General features: G+C 43.3%; 1 protein-coding gene across 1 annotated transcript; it reads right to left on the bottom strand.

Annotated features, from left to right (window-relative positions):
• Positions 1-653: 653 nt before the first annotated feature.
• LOC115226994 (YY1-associated factor 2) lies at positions 654-14993 on the bottom strand. The gene is made up of 6 exons (XM_029797947.2): positions 14862-14993; positions 9598-9642; positions 6181-6267; positions 5033-5119; positions 3803-3928; positions 654-1506 (listed from the first exon to the last, which is right to left on the bottom strand). Exons 3-6 carry the CDS (start codon positions 6243-6245, stop codon positions 1293-1295), a joined length of 492 nt encoding a protein of 163 aa, XP_029653807.1. The 5' UTR covers positions 6246-6267; positions 9598-9642; positions 14862-14993; the 3' UTR covers positions 654-1292.
• Between the last annotated feature and the right edge of the window lie 1369 nt (positions 14994-16362).

Raw genomic sequence — 16362 nt, forward strand, 5'->3', positions numbered from 1 at the left:
TGGGGTCACTAGAGGGCACCACTGCAGCTCTATTGCTAGTTCCCTTTGTGATTCGCCACCCCGCTTCAGGGTGGACTGCGGGAATTCAGTTGGGGTCAGTGAACAAGTGGTGGGCAAGTGGGGGTGGAGGATGAACGGGGGGTGGAGGGGGGAGGGGGGGGGGGCAGGAGGGTGGAGGATGAGGGGGGCAGGAGGGGTGGAGAGATGAGGCAAGCAAGCAAGTCTGAAGGCAGAACATGTAAGTAGTGGTGGTGGATGTAGTAGTATTAGAGGAGTGGTAGTAGTAGTAGTAGTAGTAGTGGTAAAAGTGGTAGCATTGGTGGTGGTCATGGTAGTAATAGCGGTGATGGTGGTGGTGGTGTGGGGTAAATGTAGCAGTCGGTGTTGGTGGTGGGGATAGTAAGCGCTGACGTTAAAACACCTTTCCCCAACCCCAGGTCAGGTCAGGCCTGATCCAGACGTTCCAGTTGTGACCATCCCATCATGTTTTTTGTATAAAATTTGGACTACATTGCCTGATGTGTCCTTCCTACTACATTATATACATATATGTGTATGTGTGTATGTATATATATTATATATATATATAGATATATACTTTTTTTTTTAAAGATGCTTGGGTGGGGGTGTGATTCGAGGGAGGATTTGGCTGCTATTTATTTATTTATACATAGCAGGTTGAGGGGCCACGTAGCAGAAGAGAGTCCTCGTTGACTTACGGTTAATAATAAAAGTAAAGTCATGTTGTGCATGGGGGTACAATGCCAAATGACAGATGGAATTTTTAAAAAATCTAAAAAAATTCAGATAAATAATAAAAATTAAATTTAAAAAAAAAAATTTTTTTAAATAAAATTTAAAAAAAAAAAAAAAAAAGGGGGGGTGATGATATACAGGGAACAATATATATATGGACCCCTTCTCCATCTGGCCCCTTAATGTCAAATAATGCAATAGCAAAAACAAAGGGAAACAAACTGACTACAGGGCCCCGCCCCCCACCACCACAGTAGGGATCTAGGATTCAAATCGCCAAACTTACCGTTCATTTTAGTTGTTCCCTGATGCTCCCTTCAAGGCTGTCCCCTACTCAACACTGCGTGTCCCCTCTGAATGCCCTACCCTGAATTTCCTCCGCATCCCCCCCACCCACTTTCCATGCCTTCGTTCCATGACTGCCTCTTCCTCTTCCTCCTCCTCCTCTCTCTCGCTTGCTCGCAACGCCACCACACTCCCTATAATCTATGTCTATCTCTCCTCCTCCTCCTCTTCCTCTCCGCACCCCTCCGTCCTCAGTTGTTGTCCACGCTCGAGTCCTCGTGGTAGTCGTTGGCTGTGGTTGGTGACGACGTGTCGCTGCTGTCTGAAGGACTGACGTTCTGAGTGTCCGTCGAAGACCGTCGGTCTTTCTTCGGCTGGTAGTCCGTAATCACCACCGTCACACTACCGACTGTCACTGACATGTGCGTGGCACTGCTCCGGTCAATGTTCTTTAACCGCGGTGGTCTGTACAAAAAGACAAACAAAGAATCAATTAGGGGCAAAGAAACTAGTCCAGGCCCTGCTACAATAAAACAAAAAGGGTTTACTTCATCATAAGCAAGCGCAGTTTACATCAATGCAATAAAATCTACTTCGGTACCATTTTAATACTCTTACTCTCTTTTACTTGTTTCAGTCATTTGACTGCGGCCATGCTGGAGCACCGCCTTTAATCGAGCAACTCGACCCCGGGACTTATTCTTTTGTAAGCCCAGTACTTATTCTATCGGTCTCTTTGGCCGAACCGCTAAGTGACGGAGACATAAACACACCAGCATCGGTAGTCAAGCAATGCTAGGGGGACAAACACAAACACACACACATATATATATATATATATATACGACGGGCTTCTTTCAGTTTCCTTTTACCAAATCCACTCACAAGGCTTTGGTCGGCCCGAGGCTATAGAAGAAGACACTTGCCCAAGGTGCCACGCAGTGGGACTGAACCCGGAACCATGTGGTTGATAAACAAAACACACCAGCATCGGTTGTCAAGCAATGCTAGGGGGACAAACACAAACACACACACACATATATATATATATATATATACACATATATACAACGGGCTTCTTTCAGTTTCCGTCTACCAAATCCACTCACAAGGCTTTGGTCGGCCCGAGACTATAGTAGAAGACACTTGCCCAAGGTGCCATGCAATGGGACTGAACCCAGAACCATGTGGTTGGTAAGCAAGCTACTTACCACACAGCCACTCCTGCGCCTATATATATATATATATATATTATATATATTATATATATATTAACTATACGACAGGCTTCTTTCAGTTTCCGTCTACCAAATCCACTCACAAGGCTTTGGTCGGCCAGAGGCTATAGTAGAAGACACTTGCCCAAGGTGCCACGCAGTGGGATTGAACCCGGAACCATGTGGTTGGTAAACAAGCTACTTACCACACTTTCCTCAAAGCTTGCATGGGTCAGACAGAATTTATAGAAGCTGTATGCCTTTCCTGGGGCCAAACCTCACCCCTTTCCAAGCAAGGTGAATATGAAGTGGCATCAAAAGTTCCCAGACTAGTTCTATAGCGCACCAACAGATGGCAGAACATGATTGCATGCGCAGTAACAGGTAGCAGTGACCTTCATGAGGCAGTGTGCCGAATGACAAGAATTTGGAATATGGAAATTGTAAAGGTTCTGCCTATAATAATTGGTGCATTAGGGAAAGGCAAAGAGCGAATGGAAAAAAAGAGAGAAAAAGGAGGTAAGGTGAACACTAAGAGAGAAAGAGGGAAAGAGCTGTATATTAAGTCTATAAAATGGAGCATAAAGTATATAGAGAGTGTATATATATATTTCTCTTTCTCTTTTCTCTTTTACTTGTTTCAGTCATTTGACTGCGGCCATGCTGGAGCACCACCTTTAGTCGAGCAAATCGACCCCAGGACTTATTCTTTGTAAGCCCAGTACTTATTCTATCGGCCTCTTTTGCCGAACTGCTAAGTGACGGGGACGTAAACACACCAGCATCGGTTGTCAAGCAATGCTAGGGGGACAAACACACACAAACACATATACACACACACATATATATATATATATATACATATATACGACAGGCTTCTTTCAGTTTCCGTCTACCAAATCCACTCACAAGGCATTGGTCAGCCCGGGGCTATAGCAGAAGACACTTGCCCAAGATGCCACACAGTGGGACTGAACCCGGAACCATGTGGTTGGTTAGCAAGCTACTTACCACACAGCCACTCCTGTATATATATATAATTTTTATTTTATCTAGTTTCAGCTCACAAGCTGTGGCCATGCTGGGGCACCGCCATTTATATATATATATTATAATAATAAGGGGTTTTTGCAACAAGTTGCTTAAACCACGTACCGAAAATATTAGAAATAGCAGTCAAAGGGCTACTATTTCTTTTAAAAAGGCTATAGTAGAAGACACTTACCCAAGGTGCCATGTGGTTCGTTAGCAAGCTACTTACCACAGAGCCACTCCTACGCCTAATATATATATATATATATATATATATATATATATATGTAAAGTGCATAAAGTAATCATCATGTTCCAGTTTCCTTTACTTTTCACTGATTAACAGATGAGTGACCATCTTTTGATACAAACACAACACGGGCCACACTTTCAGGTTTTTGGGGGTAAGGTTTTCAGAAATAACGCAATAACTTTACCATTAATTTCCATGAACTATTCATGGGTCCTGCAAGTAATAATAAAAATAATAATAATAATGATGATGAATTTACCTGTTGGCCCTCTTTGTCGAATTACTGCTGTGTTTCTCCTTTCTCATCTGACTCTTCTCTTTCTTCGGTGGTGGGGCAAACTGTTGAGAATTCTGTTGGGCGACATGAGTGTTCAGTCGCGGTTTTCTAAAAACACAAATACAAAGAGATTGTTATTTATTTATTTATGTACATGTCTGTCTGTGTGTGTGTCTACATATTAGTTAGGAAATCACGTGCGCAGGAGTGGCTGTGTGGTAAGTAGCTTGCTTACCAACCACATGTTCCCGGGTTCAGTCCCACTGCGTGGCACCTTGGGCAAGTGTCTTCTACTATAGCCTCGGGCCAACCAAAGCCTTGTGAGTGGATTTGGTAGACGGAAACTGAAAGAAGACTGTCGTATATGTATATATATATATATCATCATCATCGTTTAACGTCCGCTTTCCTTGCTAGCATGGGTTGGACGGTTCAACTGGGGTCTGGCAAGCTCGAAGGCTGCACCAGGCCAGTCAGATCTGGCAGTGTTTCTACAGCTGGATGCCCTTCCTAACGCCAACCACTCCGAGAGTGTAGCGGGTGGTTTTATGTGCCACCGACACAGGTGCCAGACGAGGCTGGCAGACGGCCACGCTCGGATGGTGTTTTTTATGTGCCACCGACACAGGTGCCAGACGAGGCTGGCAGACGCCCACGCTCGGATGGTGTTTTCTTATGTGCTACCGACATATGTGTGTATGTGTGTGTGTTTGTGTGTCTGTGTTTGTCCCCCTAGCATTGCTTGACAACCGATGCTGGTGTGTTTACGTCCCCGTTACTTAGCGGTTCGGCAAAAGAGACCGATAGAATAAGTACTGGGCTTACAAAGAATAAGTCCTGGGGTCGATTTGCTCGACTAAAGGTGGTGCTCCAGCATGGCCGCAGTCAAATGACTGAAACAAGTAAAAGAGTAAAAGAGTCATCACATCATTGAAACCTCAAAGCTATGAGATAATGCCTGATTAATTCAAAACAATTTGAGTGAAAAATTATTACATTTAACAGAATAATCTGAACACTAAAGGGTTAAATATACAACTGTTTTATTTTAAAGTGAATATTGGGGGATAAGCTTCTTATATATTTGGAAGAGTTTTAAAAATTAACGTGTGATCGAAGTTTGAATTAATATTCGGTAATATGATTATATTAAGGAATTTTTAATTGGTGTTTGAATAAGTGTGTGTGTATAAAATAAAAGTTTTTACATACGGGCTAAGAGAAGTACATTCGTCATCAGGGGAATCGGTCCACTCGTAGAGTTTGGCACTGGTAGGTGTCAGGTGTGACTTTCGTTTTCTGGAACAAAACAATTTAAAGGTATATATTATACGAGTACGGGTACAGGATTGTGTGTATAAATGCACACACATACACACACAATCACTTACATACAAATAGATGGACGCACACACACATACAATCACTTACATACAGACATATGCACACACACACACACACACACACACACACACACGTACAATCACTTACATACAGACATATGCACACACACACACACACACACGTACAATCACTTACATACAGACATATGCACACACACACACACACGTACAATCACTTACATACAGACATATGCACACACACACACACACAACACGTACAATCACTTACATACAAATAGACATACGCACACACACGTACAATCACTTACATACAGACATATGCACACACCACACACACACACACGTACAATCACTTACATACAGACATATGCACACACACACACGTACAATCACTTACATACAGACATATGCACACACACACACACACGTACAATCACTTACATACAAATAGACATACGCACACACACGTACAATCACTTACATACAAATACACATACACACACACACGTACAATCACTTACATACAGACATATGCACACACACACACACGTACAATCACTTACATACAAATAGACACACACACACACACGTATAGTCACTTACATACAAATAGACATACACACACACATACATACAATCACTTACATACAGACATCCAAAAGATATATTCTTACATATATATAACGAGAGGATGAGAGAGAAAAACAGAAGCAAACAGAGGGGGTCATTGCAATTTATGGACAGAACCTGATTGACAACCCCCCCTCTCCCCAGGGGCATAAAGAGGAATAAACTCACATATATAAACAGAGGAGGCGGCATGGAGTATATTCACACAAATAAACAGAGAGAATGAGGGAGATGTTAGGGTGTCTGATATCATATAAGTCAGGGCTGAACCAGAACCAGTACCACCAAATAGCGGCAGGGCCGAAACTGCTGTGCCGAAACGTCCCATTATGAGACCAAATGGCCTGAGATTGGGGAGCTACTCACTTGATGATGCCGGATTCTTTATCGTTCGATGTGTCAGTACATTCAGCTGGTTTCTCATTTGACATGCTTAAAGAGGATTTTTTGGGTCTGTAGAAGAAAAAAAAAATATTAAAAAAAAAAACGAAAAACATTTAAAAAAAACATGAAAAGAAATTCTTCAAAACTATTTATTCTTTTACTCTTTTACTTGTTTCAGTCATTTGACTGCGGCCATGCTGGAGCACCGCCTTTAATCGAGCAACTCGACCCCAGGACTTATTCTTTTGTAAGCCCAGTACTTATTCTATTGGTCTCTTTTGCCGAACCGCTAAGTAACGGGGACATAAACACACCAGCATCGGTTGTCAAGCAATGCTAGGGGGACAAACACAGACATACAAACACACACACACATACATACATAAATATATATATATATACATATATACGACAGGCTTCTTTCAGTTTCCGTCTGCCAAATCCACTCACAAGGCATTGGTCGGCCCAAGGCTATAGTTGAAGACACTTGGCCAAGATGCCACGCAGTGGGACTGAACCCGGAACCACACAGCCACTCTGCAACAATGTAATAAGTTTTTTTTTTTTTTTTTTTTTTTTTTTTTTTTTTTTTTTTTTTACATTCTGTGGTGAGGGTCAGCTGCATTAACCCATCCCCATCAGTTAGCCATGCCTGGAGTAGTAGGCCCAGTCGAAACACGCACATGGATCTCGATTGGAAGCTGGCTTGTGACCTGTGGATGTCACGTGCCGACCGGCCCGACACATGTGGTTCACAGCAACAGATAGGAGGAGAAGTGCATCCAATTCTGGTACCCCAGAGATCAAGCGCTGACCGCCCGACACATATGTTTCACAGCAACAGATAGGAGGAGAAGTGCATCCAATTCTGGTACCCCAGAGATCAAGCGCTGACAGCCCGACACATATGTTTCACAGCAACAGATAGGAGGAGAAGTGCATCCAATTCTGGTACCCCAGAGATCAAGCGCTGACAGCCCGACACATATGTTTCACAGCAACAGATAGGAGGAGAAGTGCATCCAATTCTGGTACCCCAGAGATCAAGCGCTGACGGCCCGACACATATGTTTCACAGCAACAGATAGGAGGAGAAGTGCATCCAATTCTGGTACCCCAGAGATCAAGCGCTGACCGCCCGACACATATGTTTCACAGCAACAGATAGGAGGAGAAGTGCATCCAATTCTGGTACCCCAGAGATCAAGCGCTGACAGCCCGACACATATGTTTCACAGCAACAGATAGGAGGAGAAGTGCATCCAATTCTGGTACCCCCAGATCAAGCGCTGACGGCCCGACACATATGTTTCACAGCAACAGATAGGAGGAGAAGTGCATCCAATTCTGGTACCCCCCCAGATCAAGCGCTGACAGCCCGACACATATGTTTCACAGCAACAGATAGGAGGAGAAGTGCATCCAATTCTGGTACCCCAACCGAGATCAAGCGCTGACAGCCCGACACATATGTTTCACAGCAACAGATAGGAGGAGAAGTGCATCCATTCTTGGTACCCCAGAGATCAAGCGCTGACGCCGACACATGGGTTCACAGCAACAGATAGGAGAAGAAGTGCATCCAATTCTGGTACCCCAGAGATCAAGCGCTGACGGCCCAACACATATGTTTCACAGCAACAGATAGGAGGAGAAGTGCATCCAATTCTGGTACCCCAGAGATCAAGCGCTGATGGAGCAGAAAACAGCCACCCAATGAACAAGCAGCTGCCACTGGCACCTAGACGAAAAGCAGCGGACTGAGCCCCCGTGCAATCACGGTGAGCATACATATCTATACACTGGGCCTTCATCCATTGCGATCTTCCCTCTGTCCTACCCCATCGGCCCACTTATCCCCCTACCATTCCCAATGCCCTCTCATTTCTACCACCACCTCCCCGACTAACTATACCTCCATACCTCCCCCTTCTGAACTACTCCTGTATCTTTCACTCCAAAACACCCCACACTGGTAGTTCCTCACCATCCATGTCTCCACCCTTGTTCATCACTCCCTACATTCACTACCACCCCTATCTTTAGCCATCTCTTACTCTCCCCTCACATCATCACTATCAGAATCATCATTTAACATCCGCTTTCCTGTTTGAGTGTGGCCATTGCCAGTACCCACAACATTCTCGGAGTGGTTGGCGTTAGGAAGGGCATCCAGCTGTAGAAACACTGCCAAATCAAGATTGGAGCCTGGTGCAGCCACCTGGTTCGCCAGCCCTCAGTCAAAATCATCCAACTCATGGAAAGCGTGTAAAAAGATTCGAGCGAGGTTATTGCCAGTACCGCCTGACTGGCCCCTGTGCTGGTGGCACGTAAAAAGCACCCACTACACTCTCGGAGTGGTTGGCGTTAGGAAGGGCATCCAGCTGTAGAAACTCTGCCAGATCAAGATTGGAGCCTGGTGCAGCCATCTGGTTCGCCAGCCCTCAGTCAAAATCGTCCAACCCATGCTAGCATGGAAAGCGGACGTTAAACGATGATGGGCTTCGTTTAGTTTCCATCTACCAAATCCACTAACAAGGCTTTGGTCGGCCCGAAGCTATAGTAGAAGACACTTGCCCAAGGTGCCACGCAGTGGGGCTGAACTCAGAACCATGTGGTTGGTAATCAAGCTACTTACCACACTGCCACTCCTGTGCCTACTTGTTTCAGTCATTAGACCAGTGGTTTTCAACCAGGGTTCTGCGGAACCTTAGGCTTCTGCCAGTACAGTCCAGGGGTTCCGCAAGAAGTTACAAAACTGCTAAAATCGGCAGTAATTTTTAATTCTCCTGTGCAGATATACTCTGTTTTACTCTTTTTAATTGTTTCAGTCATTTGACTGCGGCCATGCTGGAGCACCGCCTTTAGTCAAGGAGATCGACCCCGGGACTTATTCTTTGTAAGCCCAGTACTTATTCTATTGGTCTCTAATGCCGAACCGCTAAGTGATGGGGACGTAAACACACCAGCATCGGTTGTCAAGCAATGCAAGGGGGACAAACACAGACACACAAACATACACGCACACATACACATATATATATATATATACACATATATACGACAGGCTTCTTTCAGTTTCTGTCTACCAAATCCACTCACAAGGCATTAGTCGGCCCGAGGCTATAGCAAAAGACACTTGCCCAAGATGCCACGCAGTGGAACTGAACCCGGAACCATGTGGTTGGTTAGCAAGCTACTTACCACACAGCCACTCCTGCGCCTGTGTGCATAAGGCTATTAAATTATTGCACAGGGGTTCCTCGAGCCAGTGGAATGTTTCCTTGGGGTTCCGTTCCAGCAAAAAGTTTGAAAAGCACTGCATTGGACAGTGGCCATGCTGGAGCACCACTTTTAGAAACAACAACAGTAACAAAATGACTATAAAAATGGACTCACCTGTCTTTTGTAGTTGCAGATTTTTTTGTCTCTGGATTTTCTTTTCTGTGGATGGAGAGGAGGAGAGAAATAATAGTCAGACGAAATGATTATACAGCTGAGAAGATCAGTGTAAGATCATCTAAACCTCTTGTACTTGTTTTCAGTCATTGGAGTGCGGTCATTCTGGGGCACTGATTTGAAGAGTTTTAGTCAAATGAAGTGACCCAAGAATTTCTTTTCTTTTTATAAAGACTGTTACATATTCTATTGGGTTGTCCGGAAAGTTTGTGCCGATTTTTAAAGGAAAGAAAAAGGTCAATAAATAGTTGCCATTACATTTTTAATCAACCAAATATGAACCATTTTGTTGCACAATGCGTCTCCATCTTTCCTTTAACTTGAAAAATACCCTCTTCCCAGAATTGAGGTTGTTTCATGGCAAAGAATTCATCAAGGTATCTTTTTACGTCATCCAAAGAATTGAAATTTTTACCATTAAGACTATTCTGCAGAGACCTGGATAAGTGGAAATCCGAAGGAGCAATATCTGGTGAATATGGAGGGTGGGGTAACACATCCCAGCCGAGCTGCAGCAATTTTTGTCTGGTTCCCGAAGCATCAAATGCCGAAAATGAACTTTCTTATCTTCCATTTTAAAGGGTTACAGAATTAACACAGGTTATAGGAACACAAACCTCCTTCCACGAAAATATAGCTTAAACATGGATTTTCCTCTTCAGGTGCCAAGCCCACTGATGGTGATGTAGTCAAATCCTATCTTATGGTCTCGACCATGTTCTAAAATAAGTCGAAAGGTAAGCTACTATAAATTGGCACAAACTTTCCGGACAACCCAACAGCTAAGTTACAGGAACAGAAACAAACACTGGTCACAAAGAAGTGGTGGGGAACAAACATAAGCACATATAGCTATAGCAACCTCTTCCTCTTCCAGTCATTTCAGTATGCGGATGCCATCTAACTGACATATGCATGTTCTTTTCTTCCTTCATTTTTTCTCCCCTCATCTGCTCTTTCTGTAGATGAGTGTATACTCAAAATGTAAAAGAATTTTCCTTCTATTTTTCCAGAACATAAAACTGAGTGGCTGTGTGGTAAGTAGCTTGTTTACCAACCACATGGTTCCGGGTTCAGTCCCACTGTGTGGCACCTTGGGCAAGTGTCTTCTACTATAGCCTTGGACCGACCAAAGCCTTGTGAGTGGATTTGGTAGACGGAAACTGAAAGAAGCCTGTCGTATATATGTATATATAATATATATATATATATATATATTATATATATATAGGCGCAGGAGTGGCTGTGTGGTAAGTAGCTTGCTTACCAACCACATGGTTCTGGGTTCAGTCCCATTGCATGGCACCTTGGGCAAGTGTCTTCTACTATAGCCTCGGACCGACCAAAGCCTTGTGAGTGGATTTGGTAGACGGAAACTGAAAGAAGCCCGTCGTTTATATATATATATATATATATATATATATATATATGCGTGTGTGTGTTTGTGCATCTGTGTTTTTCCCCCTGGCATTGCTTGACAACCGATGCTGGTGTGTTTATGTCCCCGTTACTTAGCGGTTCGGCAAAAGAGACCGATAGAATAAGTACTGGGCTTACAAAAGAATAAGTCCCGGGATCGAGTCGCTCGATTAAAGGCAGTGCTCCAGCATGGCCGCAGTCAAATGACTGAAACAAGTAAAAGAGTAAAAGAGAGTAAAGAGTTTTACAACTCTTTTTCATGTTATTTATAATTTTTGCACTACACAGACACACACACACACGAAGGGCTTCTTTCATTTCGCTCCTCTATCAAATCCACTTATAACGCCAGGTCTAAAGTAGATGGCAATTACTCAAGGTGTCATGCAGTGGGACTGAACCTGGAACCATGTGATTGAGAAGGAAACTTCTTATCAGACAGCTTCACTCAAAATACTACATTACTTCATTTTCCACAATTCCTCTCTGAGGAGTGATTGGCATTAGTAAGGGCATCCAGCCATAAGGGTAACCCTGCCAAAATAGATACAGTGAAGCCATGGGCAGTTACTTACTTGTTACTTGTGACGGCATAATGTATATATGTATGTATATATATATATATATATATATATATATATTATATTATATATATATGTGGTGTGTATATATATGTGTGTATATATATATATGTGTATATATATGTGTATATATATGTGTATGTATATATATGTATATATACATTAACATAAATATACATATAGATAAATATATAAGGCGCAGGAGTGGCTGTGTAGTAAGTAGCTTGCTATCCAACCACATGGTTCCGGGTTCAGTCCCACTGCATAGCACCTTGGGCAAGTGTCTTCTGCTATAGCCTCGGGCCAACCAAAACTCCGGGTGGGTTGAGCCGGCTTCTTCTCTTTTTGAAGAAGTTTCCTGGGAATATTGAATTCACAAGCGGTCCCCGACATCCCGCATGCATATCCCGAGTAACGGGACGCCCTGTTTGCCGCGGAGTCTCCACAGACGCAGGGACTGAACGACCTTGGAGCTGCCGGTTGCCGATCAGACGCCTCTTGGAGTGCAGTCTTCTGCCTAGCCAGCTCTACGTCAAACCGTCCCAACCCATGCCAGCATGGAAAGCAGATGTTAAATGATGATGATGATAATGACGATGATGAAATATAAATAATTCTATCAATCTCCTTTGCTGATCAGCTAAGTTACGGGGCTGTAAACACACCACATCACCAGCTATGGGCTTCTTTTAGTTTCCATCTACCAAATCCATTCACAAGGCTTTGATTGGTTTGAGGCTATAATAGAAGATACCTCCTCAGGGTGCCATGCAGTGGGATTGAACCCGGAGCCACATGGTTGGGAGGCAAACATTTTACCTCACTGCCACGCCTCCACCTATATACATACATTTTTTTTTTTTTTTTTTGTACTTGTTTCAGTCATTTGACTGCGGCCATGCTGGAGCACCGCCTTTTAGAGTGGTGAAAGAGTACAGCAGGGATCACCACCTCCTGCCGGAGCCTCGTGGAGCTTTTTAGGGTTTTTTTCGCTCAATAAACACACTCAACGCCCGGTCTGGGAATCGAAACCGCGATCCTCCGACCGCAAGTCCGCTGCCCTAACCACTAGGCCATTGCGCCTCCATATACATATACATATATATATAATATATACACACGCACAGACTTCAAATACACAGCATATATATATACTCATACAGACTCACTCACATGTGCATCTATCAACACTTTTATATATACATGTCCACATCTATCTCTTCACATATGCATATATATACACACACATATATATATACAAATGTATGTCTATATATTTTTATATATAGTGCCTGGTTTGTGTTGAAAACTTGACACCTGTTTAAACACTGGCTCAGTGTGTGTGTACGTGGCTCAGTATGAGTGTGTGTACGTGTCTCAGTATGTGTGTGCTGGTATGTGTATGGACGTACACACACACACACACATTTATATACACCCGTTGGCACACTTACTAAAATACACAAACAGTTTATTTTTAGTGCTACATGTATACACCCACAATTATTTATGTAAACAGCGTGCGACAGTCACTCACATGTATATGAATGTGTGTGTGTAACATATGTCTGTATATCTGGGTCTATATATGTGTGTGTGTGTGTGTGTGTGTGTGTGTGTGCATGTGTAAGCCTATCCAATTTCCTTAGGGACCCCACAATGTTAAATATACATATATATACATATATATATACACACGTATATATATACACATATATAGATTACACATATATATACACATATATAGATAATATATATATATATATATATATATATATATATATATATATACACATATATATATACACATATATATATACACACACACACATATATATATATATATATATACATACATATATATACATATATATACATACATATATATACTATATTATACATACATATATATATATATACACACACACACACACACACACACAAACAACTATATTTACAGGTACATATAAACATATACGTTAACATAAATATACATATAGATAAATATACATATAGAGATACATATATACACACATACACATATCTATTTATCTATATATATATATATATATTATAAGGTATACTTGCCATCTCAATATGGCTAACCACTAAGGGTGGGTGTTACTGTAGCTTGTAGCACCAGGAGAACATTGGGAGACGATGTTGTCCTGGGGCTACAAGCTACAGTAACACCCACCCTTAGTTCATACCTCGTTCAGAGATTTATTATTGCTTATATAATATATATATATTATATATATATAACACACACACACACACGCATATATACATATTCATGTATATACATACTTACACACACACACACATAAATAAACATATATATATACCTAAACACATATACAGACATAAACATACATAAATATATATGATAAAGAGTAGCAGACTGGTGGAGATACACTACACAGCCAATTAGGGGACATCTAGGCAAGCTGTGACAAAGACCGAGACAAAGGGACAGGGGACAGACTCTCCAAGAAACAAGGTGTCTGACAAACAGACAGACAGACAGGAACAATACAAAAACAAACGTGAACTGACAGCAGGACAGTAATGAGGGATTGTGATCCTAACGAGGCAAAGGGGGACATCACTGGATAAATGTGGACGGGGGGGACGCATAAGTGGACACTGATTTTGACAAGTGGACAGGAGGTACTTGTTGATAGGCATGCTGCAAGAAAGGGGGAGGCGGCACAGGTGGACACTGAGACTGACAGGAGGACGGGGTAGATAGGTGGACAGTAATGCTGACAAGTGGACAGGAGGTACATGCAGACGGTGATGTGGACAGGAAGGGAGACACAGGTGGACAGTGATGCTGACAAGTGGACAGGAGGTACATGCAGACGGTGATGTGGACAGGAAGGGAGACACAGGTGGAGAGTGATGCTGACAAGTGGACAGGAGGTACATGCAGACGGTGATGTGGACAGGAAGGGAGACACAGGTGGAGAGTGATGCTGACAAGTGGACAGGAAGTACATGCAGACGGTGATGTGGACAGGAAGGGAGACACAGGTGGACAGTGATGCTGACAAGTGGACAGGAGGTACATGCAGACGGTGATGCGGACAGGAAGAGAGACACAGGTGGACAGGAGGTACATGCAGACGGTGATGTGGACAGGAAGGGAGACACAGGTGGACCAACAACAAAAGAGAGAAGATATTGAGGAGGAAGTACCGTTTTGTGTGGTGGTCACCATCTCGCAGGGAGCCGGAATACAGGGACTGGTTGAGATGGGGACTCGGTGGTGAATAGCTTAGAGCAGGACTATGTCTGAAATGGAGAGAAGAAAGAGATCAGAGTTGAAGCAGGACATAATGGAACACAACACCACGGCTGGTGCAGATGTATATAGCGTTGTTATATACACATGAACATCGAAATAAATATCAAATGGAAACAGCAGTTGTGATACCTGTGCCGATGGCACGTAAAAATCACCATCCGAACATGGCCGTTGCCAGCCTTGAATGGCTTCTGTGCCGGTGACACGTAAAAAGCACCATCCGAACGTGGCCGATGCCAGTGCCGCCTTGACTGGTTTCTGTGCCGGTGGCACATAAAAAGCACCATCCGAACGTGGCCAATGCCAGACTCCCCTGGCTTCTGTGCCGGTGGAACGTAAAAAGCACCACCCAAACATGGCCGATGCCAGCGCCGCCTCGACTGGCTTCTGTACCGGTGGCACGTAAAAAAAGCACCATCTGAACGTGACCGATGCCAGTGCTGCCTCGACTGGCTTCTGTGCCGGTGGCACATAAAAAGCACCATCCGAATGTGGCCGATGCCAGCGCCGCCTTAACTGGCTTCTGTGCCTGCGGCACGTAAAAAGCACCAACCGATCGTGACCGCTGCTAGTCTCCCCTGGCACCTGTGCTGGTGGCACGTAAAAAGCACCCACTACACTCACGGAGTAGTTGGCGTTAGGAAGGGCATCCAGCTGTAGAAACACTGCCAGATCAGACTGGAGCCTGGTGCAGCCTATTGGGTTCCCAGTCCTCAGTCAAATCGTCCAACCCATGCTAGCACGGAAAATGGACATTAAACGATGATGATGATGATACACATGAAAATACAACTGTATAATAAATAAACCTTTATACTATAGGCAAAAGGCTTGAAATTTTGCAGAGTCAATTACATCAACCCCAGTACGCAACTGGTACTCATTTTATCAACCCCAAAAGGATGAAAGCATAAATCGACCTTGGCAGAATTTGAACTCAGAACGTAAAGATGGACAAAATGTCACTAAGCGTTTTACCCAGCGTGCTAACAACTCTGCCAGCTCACTGCTTTATATTGCAACAAAAACAACAAGAATAATAATAGTTTCAAATTTTGCCACAAGGGCAGCAATTTTGGGGGAGGAGAGGGGTCGATTACATTGACCTCACTTTTCAACTGGTACTTATTTTGTTGACCCCAAAAGGATGAAAGGAAAAGTCGACCTTGGTGGAATTTGAACTCAGAACATAGCGGCAAGCAAAATATTGCTAAGCATTTTGCCTGAAGTGCTAACAATTCTGCCACCTTTCTGCCTTAACAATAATAATAATAATAATAATAATAATAATAATCCTTTCTATTATAGACACAAGGCCTGAAACTTGGGGGGAAGGGGATGAGTCGATCACATCGACCCCCAGTAGGCAACTGGTACTTAAATAATCAACCC

The sequence above is a fragment of the Octopus sinensis genome, unplaced genomic scaffold, assembly GCF_006345805.1.
Source record: "Octopus sinensis unplaced genomic scaffold, ASM634580v1 Contig01073, whole genome shotgun sequence".
Lineage (NCBI taxonomy): Eukaryota > Metazoa > Mollusca > Cephalopoda > Octopoda > Octopodidae > Octopus > Octopus sinensis.